A 12,393-nucleotide genomic window follows, 5' to 3' on the forward strand; every position below is an offset into this window, starting at 1 on the left:
AACGGGTAAACCTACGAGCCAACATATTGCTTCTGACCGCTAATGCTCTTCGTTCCCTCTCCAAATCGAGATCGTCTTTGAGGTCTTCTGTCAGATAGTGCCCGAGATATTTAAACTGTGACACCCTTCGTAGATCATTACCATTCAAAGCTATAGAAGGCACATGCTTAGGGTTCATTTTCTTTGACCTGAAGACTAAGACTTCGCTCTTTTTGGAGTTGTATACAAGACCGTGAGTTTCGGCGTAGGTCTCACAGACACTCAGCATTTTCCTGAGTGCACTGACAGAGGGGGACAGCAGCACCATATCGTCGGCGTAGCTTATGTTGTTCACGCTAACGCCGTCGACATAACACCCCACCGGCATTCTGCTGAGCTCCTCTATCAGTCCGTTAACATATAAGTTGAAAAGCTTCGGTGAGGTTAAGCCCCCCTGCCTCACTCCGCATTCCAACCTATATGCTTCCGACTGTGCTACCCCCCATCTAACCGTATTGGTCTGGTTGCCGTACCAATATTTAAAAATATCTATTATTTCACGTGGGACCCTGTTTGAAGCTAGTTTATCCCACAGGACACCATATGACACCATGTCAAAGGCTTTAGACAGGTCGAGGAAGCACGCATATACAGGCGTGTTCCTCTCTGTGTAATACTTGACGGTGTGCTTTAGACTTAAAATGGCGGCCTCAGTAGATAATCCTGCTCTAAAACCAAACTGCCCATCATGTAACTTTAGATATCTACCAAGTCGCAAGTCCAGCACACCATCAAGTACTTTAGCTGTTATTGTAGCCAATGAGATGGGCCTATAGTTACCTGCGTCTGACAGGTCCCCGGTTTTATTTTTAATTATCGGCACGACAATTGTTCTCAACATTTCTTCGGGCAAATATGCATGAGAAATACACAGCGAAAACAGCATTGTTAGCACTCTGGGTAAGTGTACTCCAGCGGCCTGCAGATGCTCAATACTGAGCCCATCGTGCCCCGGTGACTTTCCTCGCGTCATGTGACGGATCACCTCAGACACTTCCTTACATGTGAACACGGTGAACTCAGCACCGAACTCAGGATTGCATGACTGTACTGTGGAACCCAGAGGTGATTCCACCTTGAATTTATCTTTAAATAACCGTGCTATCTCCGCTGGCTCATTACATCCATTTACACTAACTGGCAAGCTCGGTCTTACATTAAGGGAATTAGTGTGCTTCCAGAAGGACCTAAAATCACCCTTTGCGCGATGGGAGGCCAACACATCCATTTTAATTTGGTCCTGGTGGGTTTGGCACCATTTTAACCTACACTTAAACCTGCGCCTACTGTCACACATGTCATCGTATATACTTCCAGACCTAGGTTTACCACTAGCTACCCACTCCAGAAATTTCAGTCTTGCCTCCCTATGCACCGCACTCACATGTTTGTTCACACAAAAGAGGAATAAAAGTTTCTTAAAAATTACTTAGTTTTTTTGCAGATTTGTTATAGGTCCTAAACTCTATCCCATATGCTAGAAAATTTTATTGCTCCGACTTGTCCAATTGATGTAATTTTAGTGCAAAATTGCTACAAATGCAGGATAATTGGGTGGTAAGTTGGCCAATAGAATAGTCCTTCCAAAATAAAGTCCTAAATTGATATTTTTGTATTTTATTCTACTAAAAGATTTAATAATGATAAGAATAGTGCACGACTATTAATTTATAAAAGTGATACTAAAAGATACTTATAAAAAACTCATTGCTATTTGACAAACAGTAAAGTTACAGATTTTTCTCTCTTCTGTAGATTTAGCAAAATTTTTACGTATGAATAAAAAACCGGACAAGTGAGAGTTTGACTCCGAGGGTTCCGTACTTTTTAGTATTTGTTGTTATAGCGGCAACAGAAATACATCATCTGTAAAAAATTTAACTGTCTAGCTATCACGGTTCATGAGAATGTTCACAGATTTCGCAGGGCGGTTCATAAGATACAGCCTGGTGACAGACAGACGGACAGAGGAGTTAGTAATAGGGTCTCGTTTTTACCCTTTGGGTACGGAACCCTAAAAACCAAAAAGTGTACTAAATTTTTTTTAATCTAAATACTTCATTATGAATGTAATTGGTAAACAATATATCAAGTAAAATTTTTGTTTTTATTTCTTTAAAGCTTTTTTATTGTAGTTACAGTGTTTTAAACCTAACTCTTGTACAGTATTGGTCTCGAGTGTTTTCATAATATTCTACCTAATCTCAATTCTTTAAAAAAATTGAATATACATATGTATAAACATAAACTTATGACCGGAGGTAAGTTGAAACGTTATAGCTTTATATTGAATTAACTTAATATGTGATACCAAGTTGTGGCTCGTAATGGAAGTAAAATGTAAGACATATGTGTTATTACATTTACATAAATATGAAATTATCAACATCTTAAAACTAATACTGATTAGTACATCACCACGTGTACGATTGCATCATTTTTTATAAACGCGAACCAAAGGTTTCACATCCCCAGCGAAATCTCTAGAATTTTCTACTCATACACAGATGGCTCTTGCGAGCGCTGTCTATATAAGCCGGTTGACGTTTCCCGCGCCGTCATTGAATCAAATACAAGCGAGACTGAAACTGCGAATCAACGCGCGATCTAACACGTGTTCTATTATAAGTGAAAACCGGGCGAATTAACGTTATTCTGCATAGAAAAGTTTCCTGAGTATATATTTTGAAGAATCTCTGTGAAAACTACGAAAATGCCTGAAGATATGCAGACATCGGGGGAGGTGGAGACCTTCGCCTTCCAGGCGGAGATCGCCCAGCTCATGTCACTCATCATCAACACATTCTACTCGAACAAAGAAATCTTCCTTCGTGAGTTAATTTCAAATTCCTCCGACGCCTTGGACAAGATCCGTTATGAGTCGCTCACCGACCCGTCGAAGCTGGACAGCGGCAAGGAGCTGTACATCAAGATCGTGCCTAACAAGAGCGAGGGCACGCTCACCCTCATTGACACCGGTATCGGTATGACAAAGGCCGATTTGGTGAACAACTTGGGTACCATTGCGAAGTCGGGAACAAAGGCTTTCATGGAAGCGCTGCAGGCCGGCGCCGACATCAGCATGATCGGTCAGTTCGGCGTGGGTTTCTACTCTTGCTACCTCGTGGCCGACCGCGTCACTGTCCACTCTAAGCACAACGACGACGAGCAGTACGTGTGGGAGTCGGCTGCGGGAGGCTCGTTTACCATCCGCTCCGACACCGGCGAGCCCCTCGGCCGCGGCACCAAGATCGTCCTCCACATCAAGGAGGACCTGTCCGAGTACTTGGAAGAGTCCAAGATCAAGGAGATCGTCAAGAAGCACTCTCAGTTCATCGGCTACCCGATCAAGCTCATGGTTGAGAAGGAACGCGAGAAGGAGCTCTCCGACGACGAGGCCGAGGAGGAGAAGAAAGAGGAGGCCGAGGACGACAAGCCCAAGATCGAGGACGTCGGTGAGGACGAGGACGAAGACAGTAAGGACAAGAAGAAGAAAAAGAAGACCATCAAGGAGAAATACACTGAGGACGAGGAGCTAAACAAGACCAAGCCCATCTGGACCCGCAACGCCGACGACATAACCCAGGAGGAGTACGGCGACTTCTACAAGTCTCTCACCAACGACTGGGAGGACCACCTCGCCGTCAAGCACTTCTCCGTGGAGGGTCAGCTCGAGTTCCGCGCCCTCCTGTTCATCCCCCGCAGAGCCCCCTTCGACCTGTTCGAGAACAAGAAGCGCAAGAACAACATCAAACTGTACGTCCGCCGAGTATTCATCATGGACAACTGCGAAGACCTCATCCCAGAGTACCTGAACTTCGTCAAGGGTGTGGTCGACAGCGAGGACTTGCCCCTGAACATCTCTCGTGAGATGCTCCAGCAAAACAAGATCCTTAAAGTCATCAGAAAGAACTTGGTTAAGAAATGCTTGGAGCTCTTCGAGGAGCTCGCTGAAGACAATGAGAACTACAAGAAGTATTACGAACAGTTCAGCAAGAACCTGAAGCTGGGCATCCACGAGGACACACAGAACCGGTCCAAGCTGGCTGACTTGCTGCGCTACCACACCTCCGCCTCTGGCGACGAGTCATGCTCATTCAAGGAGTATGTCTCCCGCATGAAGGAGAACCAGAAACACATCTACTACATCACTGGTGAGAACCGCGACCAAGTAGCCAACTCGTCCTTTGTTGAGCGAGTCAAGAAGCGCGGCTATGAAGTAGTCTACATGACCGAGCCCATTGATGAGTATGTAGTCCAACAGATGAGGGAGTACGACGGCAAGTCCCTGGTCTCTGTCACCAAGGAAGGCTTGGAACTGCCCGAGGATGAGGAGGAGAAGAAGAAACGTGAGGAGGACAAAGTCAAGTTCGAGGGTCTCTGCAAGGTCATGAAGAACATTTTGGACAACAAAGTCGAGAAGGTTGTTGTCTCGAACAGGCTGGTAGAGTCACCATGCTGCATCGTCACCGCTCAGTACGGCTGGTCTGCCAACATGGAGCGTATCATGAAGGCCCAAGCTCTCCGCGACACTTCTACCATGGGCTACATGGCCGCTAAGAAGCATTTAGAAATCAACCCCGACCATTCCATTGTGGAGACGCTCAGACAGAAGGCCGATGCCGACAAGAACGACAAGGCTGTGAAGGATTTGGTGATCCTGCTGTACGAGACTGCTCTGCTGTCGTCTGGCTTCGCTCTGGATGAGCCTCAGGTGCACGCCTCCCGCATCTACAGGATGATCAAGCTTGGTCTTGGCATCGATGAGGATGAGCCCATCCAAGTTGAAGAGGCCAGCGCCGGAGACGTTCCCCCACTGGAGGGAGATACTGATGATGCGTCCCGCATGGAGGAGGTCGATTAAACCGCCCGCCTATTTTAGTTGTTGTTTTAATTGATTTGTGCACCGGTGTACAGCCAAAGACTGATTTAGTTCAAACAATTCCAAACCGTTAATAATGGTAACAGCTACTTTGTTTTCACTGTTTTAAGTGCTCAGTTGTCTTCGAATAAAACAGGTTTTATATTTATTTCTGTCTTTTTATTCAAATACTAAAAATTGCCTTGTCTAATCCAAAAATTGCTAATATTCTTGTCACTAATAATAACTAAATTTAAAAAGTGAAATGACTTATTGAAATTAATTATTATTGAAATAAAATTGAATTAAAAAACTTACTTATTGAAATTAATTATTATTGAATTAAAAAACTTACTTATTGAAATTAATTATTATTGAATTAAAATACTTACTTATTGAAATTAATTATTTATTATTTAATTGTATTGTGTAGCTATTTTTGGATTAGACTGCAAGCCAACAAGTAGACACTGGTAGACACGAATCGTGTTGTACAGTCAACTAATTTGAATCCTAGGCCCACTATAGAACCTTGTAGCTTACACCTGATACTAGATACACTACGTACACTCTGTAAGTACTGTCATGGAAGCTATAGTGGCCTAGGAATCAAATTGGCTGACTGTACAGTCGGCATCCTTCAGAGCCAGAACCAAAAACTTACAATCTCCCCGTTTGTAGTCAAAAGAATAAGATGCTGGGTTTTACATGTCAGCCAGTAATACTAGCTAAGAACCTTTGCATACAAATTTCTATGCAGGTGGGTTCTTCTCTGCAGCTGACTGCACGTCTAGCTCAGCCCCCAGACAATGGGGTTGGCAACTGTCAAAGGTTTGCAGAGATGGTGCCATCATAGCTTGCCCCTTTTTCTATGAAATTTGGCTTAAATCCAGGGCATTAAAAAAACACAATTCTAGGGATTGACAGGGCAAGCTATGCTGGCGCCATCTGCTAATTATTTCGACCGGCCAACCCCATTAACAAATATAATCAAATTAGTCAATGAGAGCTATCGTTTTTTTGCTCACCAGTTGGCGCCTCTGTTGATGGTGGTCCAAAAGACTAAAGAACAGCTGTCAGTCATTGAATTGAAGTGACATTTGACATTTCGAACTTTGCGAAGACCACCATCTACACTAGCGCCCCTAGCGGCGAATTCATACGCGTTAGCCCTCAATAATTGTAACGCCATCGCCATCCCCCACTGGCTTTAGTTTAGCCAAGTTTAGCCCTATATAGTATCTATGTAGATATTCGAGACTAGAGAATTTGCTCATATCAAGAAGTTAGTCATAGAACTCGTGCAGGAAGCTGATTCACGAGATAACAAAGCTTTGTAGAATTCGATTAAACAAAGCCATACCTACTTCAAATGTGCCAAATCATTCAGCTATAATATGTACGAAACGATAGTAATTTAAATAAATTATCTTTTAACAGCTGAATTACTGAGCTGATTTTAATGGCATTTGGCATGCAGATAATTTTCTGGTCTCAGGAAATAATGTTTATTTCTTTGTCACAATGCATCTTTTTCTAAAATAAAATAGGTAAATCTAAAAGCAGTAGATTAATGATTTAATCAAATTTATTCCGCCGTTGTATGGATCTTACATGGCTCTATTATGTTATTTATGTTGGAAAGGGATGGATGTATTATTATTTTTAATTGAACCACGAGCGTAACGAGTGGTTCGTAAAGTGGAATCTTGAGCGTTGCGAGGGTTTCATGGCACGAAGGTTAAACAAATTTTACCACCTAGTGAAACAAAAATTTTCACCACAGCAATGTGAGGAAAATACTAACTGTAAAATATCAAACAAAATCAAACCAAACCAAATCAATTTTTATTATTCAAAATCATCATTTAACCTTTTCGACGCCGTGTCAAACACAAAAGCAGTCATACCACGGAGTCATCCAGACGCCACGTCACCGAAGTGTCAAAACTGAAATTGAACTTTATGCATATGCATGTAGCCTGTAGGTCTATGTTGCTCTGTGGTCTATTACCGATTAATCGGTCTTTGGCGTTGAACCTACGGTGCGTATATATCGGTCATTGGTTGGTAGTTGGGGTTAAATAAACTTTAAAAGTCCATTCTACTAGCCAACATAAGGAAAAATTTCAAAATTTGCATCAGATAAGATTACTTTGCCTCACATGTGGATAAAATAAAACTTTCTTATCAGTTTTTGAACAATCAAAAGAGACTCAAGAGTGCCTAGAACAAGCTGATGTTGTGAAAAGCTAATTGGGGCATTTTCTATGAAAAGGGACCTTATTGTCGATGGCGCTTTCGCCGCACAGCGTCGCGCGGCATTGTATATATCGGAGCATCGTTTATAATGGCGTAAGCGCCATCGACAATAGGTCCCTTTTTATAGAAAATACCACAATTACTCATTTGTAAATGAAACTAGTAACCGCAGCTCGGAACTTCAAAGCAAATATTTGGTTCGAAGCTTATGCTCATCGAAAAGTGTCAGGCGCTAATATGCACTTTAAATACATTGCGCGTCAATATCGAATATGAGTATGGCTTGATATAGTTAATTGTTATTTTATTACTTAATGAATTTACTTAATTCAGTAAGTAAGTTTTTTTGTACTTATTTATCAATAATATACTACGTTTATCAAAATTAATATACTTCGTTCCAACCGAGTGTTCCACACACACGCATATTTTTTTTACGATTTTAAAATGGATTTGTTGTACACTTCATTCTGATCTTTAACTCCCAATTCCATAAATAGCGATACTTTTAATTATACCCGAGCAAGCGAAAGATGGCAAAATTGAACCACGAGCGTAGCGATGAGGGTTAAACAAATTTTGCCACCGAGTGACACGAAATTTTTCACCACACCAACGCAAGGAAAATACTACGTGTAAATGTAAAATATCAAACAAAATCAAACCAAATCCAAAAGTAAATGAACGTTATTAATAATCGATCAATCAATACAGCCCCTTATATAACAACGAATTTTATCTACCCGTTATCGTTAGTGCTGTCTTTTCATATCTTACGTTTTTGCCGAGAACAGACGTATAATCTGACCAAATGTTTGGTGTTTTGATTTAGAGTTTTAGAGTTTTTAATAAACGGTAATCTGATGTAGGAAAATAAATTGACTTTGATTCCGATTTAATTTATAAATAAAATATGTAGATAGAAATAAATAATTGAGAAAGATGTGAAGTTAAAATTAGAAAAAAAAGTAACGAGTTGAAAAAAAATGTCTGGATCCAAAGAAAGATTTTCTCCATTTGTTAAACAAGTAAGTACCTCGCTTTTTGTTTGATTTGTTTTTTTTTTAATTTTTTAGTTTAAAAGTCGAGTTGGACGTTTTAAAAATAAGTTAAAACTGGGTTTTCGTAAAAATGATGAAATCTTACGCGAAAGCTTTGATCACGTTCTAACAATAAACTTTTTTGATGTAATCTACATTTATCAACAGTGATATTATGCTGTAGCAATAGAGAGGCAAATAACTATGAGACTATTCAGTTCTCGGTAGGAGGGTCTCTGAAGGTCTACCGCGAACACCGAAGTTCGCAAATTGCGAGCATCTTTTTCTTTTACTCCTATCCAATTACATAAGTCGTAATTATATAGTGACAGAGAAAGATGGCCGCAATGTGCGAACTTCGGTGTTCGCGGTAGTCCCTCTGCTCTGCTCTTCTTGTCACCTACAGAATCAGAAATTAAGTAGGTACCGTCAACCGAGGTGAATAGGGATAGCTGGAGTGACAATTTCTTAAAAAATACCCACACAAATAGTATCATTCGATTGAAAATAATATAGTTGATTTTGTAGTACACAATTTGTGTCAGTTGTTATTAAGAAACTGTCAGGTAAATCACATTTTAGGTTTTGTCCCTATTCACTCCAGCCATCCCTATTCGCCCCGGTTGACGGTACCTATAGTTGAAATTTATGATTTTTGCCAACAGTGTTTCGTGACGACAGGGGTATGCTGCAACGTCATCGGCCTCGGGTGTACCCTGGGGTTTCCAGGAGTCCTGCTGCCGCAGCTGCACCAGTCAGGGTCACCCATCAGGCCTAGCAAGGAGATGGAGTCCTGGATCGGTGAGGACTTTATGACCAATGTTTATCAAAAAATTTGTCAAATTTTTGACAATGATCGTTTATCAAAAAAACCGGCCAAGTGCGAGTCGGACTCGCCCACCGAGGGTTCCGTACTTTTTAGTATTTGTTGTTATAGCGGCAACAGAAATACATCATCTGTGAAAATTTAGGCTGTCTAGCCATCACAGATGAGATCACGAGATACAGCCTGGTGACAGACAGACAGACGGACAGACGGACAGCGGAGTCTTAGTAATAGGGTCCCGTTTTTACCCTTTGGGTACGGAACCCTAAAAACGATGGATGGATTGTGTGAAAGAGGAATATGAGACAGAAAGGAGTGAGGGCTGAGGTGAAGAAATATAGAGGAGAATGGAAGAGAAAAACATGTTGTGCCGACCCCACATATTTAACATGGGATAAGGGCGGAAGGAGTATCTAAATTTGCATGCTATTTGGTGTATTTGTTGCAAAGTGGCAAGCTGGTGACAGACAGACGGACAGCGGAGGCTTAGTATAATCGGGTCCCGTTTTTACCCTTTGGGTACGGAACCCTTAAACCCCAATCGAACAAATGTATCGGAATTAATCGGATGCGTACGAAAAGTCTCGTGTTAATTTCCATACATTACTTAATTTCCGTTTGGCCTTTTCTATAAACGATGTTACAAGGAAGAATTAAACGAGAGAGGCACAGTCACCAAGTCGTGATACAATTATAGAATCTTTCGCTTTCTCGGGACTGAAAATAAACACTTGCAAGAAAAACCACTTTCCTCTCTTGTTGCACAATAATAGTACATATCGATGCTAGTGCGAAAAGTATGTCATTACTTAAGAATGACATTTACGCACGTGTATCGAACGACGTTTTTTAATACAGTTGAGAAAAAATAAGAAAAGCAACAAGTAAGGAATGGAATTCCTGTAACATCATTGACATTGACATTATGAAGAGGTGTTTTTCTTCTAGCTTTTATTCGACTAGAATAGATTTTGTTATTATTATTGAACCCACTTCAATGAAAGTATTTTTTTTCAAATGCATGTTCTATAAGACAGAAACAATTGTAAATATTAAAACATTGTACTATTATTACCTAAATATCGTTATTTACGATTATTTGTGTATCGTATATTTATAAAAACAATATCTAATGTTGCATGTTGCCTTTGGAAACTTAAAACATTCTTGCAGTAAGAAAATACGCCTCTTCTTTGACAGGCGTTTCGTTCCATTCAGACAACTTATTAAGAACGGTTTTTTAATATTAAAAAATAAACGTGTTATAATACTTATAATGATGAAGAGGTAAGTAATAAAATATGAAATATGCATATTTTTCGTATTCTTACATTAACAGTAGGTTTTTATGTTGATTACGACGTTTAAAGGAAACTAATATTAACACTCATCAATAAGTAGTCATGAATTGGAACAAGTAAAAATTAAAAAAAAATGGAAAAGTAAAAAGCACTAGTTCGCGAAAACCAACTTTCCGCACGCTAAACAGCCACGAAAAGTAGCACTTTTTGAGCAACTGTATTAAAAATAACTATTTTCATATCAGCATCGGTGCTGGCAATCTCGATGTTCGTCGGCAACTTCATCACTCCACCAATCATGGGCCGTCTGGGGCGCAAGATGGCGCTCTTCGCAGTCACGCTGCCCGTCGTAGCAGGCTGGCTCGCCATGATCCTCGCCACCAGCTCTGAGGTGGCTACTAGATTTTCTTACTTACTTACCGCCTGAAGTAGATCTTGGCGATCCTATTAAGACCGCCAGGCGTTTCTCCAGTATTCATTTCATTTGTATTCCTTTGCACAACCAAAAAACGCCTTTCAGACTGCTCAATCGTCACCCTTGGAGAGTAAAAGTCTACACAACCCGTCAAACATCTTTCAAGAGCAAAATGGGACTGTGTAAATTTATAGCAAAATAGCAATAAAACCACTATCCTTAATATCCGTTACGTCCAAGATTTTACAATGGGCAAAGTGTAAATACGTATACATCAATAACTGATTACCTGTATAAATTTCCAGGCGCTGCTGGCTGGTCGCGTCCTGCACGGCATCGGCTTGGGTATGATGCAGCCGCTACGCTCCGTGGTGCTCGGCGAGTACACCACCCCTCGCAACCGCGGCGGCTTTCTCACCACCATCTCCCTCGCCCAGGGCTTCGGCATCCTCCTCGTCCACATCGTCGGCACCTTCCTCTCCTTCCAACACACGGCTATCATCAGTCTATCCTTCTCTGTTATCAGTTTCCTCATGACTATCTACTCTCCGGAATCACCGAGCTGGCTTGCGACGAATGGGCAATACGATAAATGCAGAGAAGTCTTCATATGGCTGAGAGGAGAACAAGAAATTCCGGAGCTCGAAAAAATGATCGAAACTAGCAAGTATTTACAGCGAACGAACGAACAAAGCAAAGGACTTAAAGATATTGTAGCAATAGTGAAAAAGAAAGAATTTAACAAACCTGTTCTTCTCATGTTCGCAGTTTATATCATGATGAACTTCTCAGGACCCTTGCTCTTCGCTTCGTATTCAACTGTGATTTTGCATTTATTGATGGGACCAGATATTGATGGTCATTTCTGGATGGTGGCGTTTGATATCCAGAGGTTAATCTTCAATATAGGCGCTGTTTATGTGATAAATAAGACTGGAAGAAGGACGATGATGTTCGCTACGGGTGCTCTGTGCGCTGGCAGTCATCTCGCTCAGGCTGGTTATGTTTTTGCTAAAGCCAACAACTACCTTCCATTTGACTCTCTGTGGATCCCTGGGGTACTTGTGAGTCTTCAGGTTCTATCTTTTGCAGTAGGCATGATTCCGCTGCCAAGCGTGATAGCGGGGGAAGTGTATCCCTTGCAATACAGGAGTTTGGCGGGCAGCGTTAGTTTAGTAGCATCATCAGGATCGATATTTCTGGTTCTTAAGACGTTCCCTGGTCTGATATCTGGAGTGGGCCTGCAAGGGGCCTATCTTCTATACACTGGGATAATCGCGGCGGGGCTGGTAGTGATCTGGTTTCTACTGCCGGAAACGAGAGGTAGAACGCTGCAGCAGATTGAGGAATGCTTCAGAGGAGAGCCTTTCGAGTCTGAACTTGTCAAAGAATTAGACCATTTAAATAGAACTGAAGAGAAAAAGATGCTTGCCTGAATGAGCACTAAGTAGAAAGACATACACGTGACACCCGCTACAGCTTTTATGAAAATTAAATATTAATTCTAAATATGTATTTTGAAGATGTCACTTTTTGTGGGGCGCCCATCTTGCGAGGGCGAGTCACCGTCTGCCGGAAATAAAATTGTATGCATTTTTTTTATTTTATTAGACAGACGGCCGGTTTTTAGGGTTCCGTAGCCAAATGGC

General features: G+C 41.3%; 2 protein-coding genes across 2 annotated transcripts; both read left to right on the forward strand.

The window, feature by feature from the left end:
* The first annotated feature begins 2,588 nt into the window (after window positions 1–2,588).
* On the forward strand, window positions 2,589–5,069 carry LOC134751616 (heat shock protein 83). Its single transcript, XM_063687094.1, has one exon. The coding sequence runs from the start codon at window positions 2,753–2,755 to the stop codon at window positions 4,901–4,903; it is 2,151 nt and encodes a 716-aa protein (XP_063543164.1). The 5' UTR covers window positions 2,589–2,752; the 3' UTR covers window positions 4,904–5,069.
* A 5,916-nt stretch (window positions 5,070–10,985) lies between these two features.
* LOC134751594 (facilitated trehalose transporter Tret1-like) lies at window positions 10,986–12,180 on the forward strand. The gene has a single exon (XM_063687069.1). The coding sequence runs from the start codon at window positions 11,092–11,094 to the stop codon at window positions 12,178–12,180; it is 1,089 nt and encodes a 362-aa protein (XP_063543139.1). The 5' UTR covers window positions 10,986–11,091.
* Window positions 12,181–12,393: the final 213 nt, after the last annotated feature.

The sequence above is a fragment of the Cydia strobilella genome, chromosome 22, assembly GCF_947568885.1.
Source record: "Cydia strobilella chromosome 22, ilCydStro3.1, whole genome shotgun sequence".
NCBI classification, from domain to species: Eukaryota; Metazoa; Arthropoda; class Insecta; order Lepidoptera; family Tortricidae; genus Cydia; species Cydia strobilella.

Bases quoted from the DNA above. Each gene is read 5' to 3' on its own strand.
- LOC134751616 (XM_063687094.1), top strand. From the start codon at position 2,753: ATGCCTGAAGATATGCAGACATCGGGGGAGGTGGAGACCTTCGCCTTC.
- LOC134751594 (XM_063687069.1), top strand. From the start codon at position 11,092: ATGATGCAGCCGCTACGCTCCGTGGTGCTCGGCGAGTACACCACCCCT.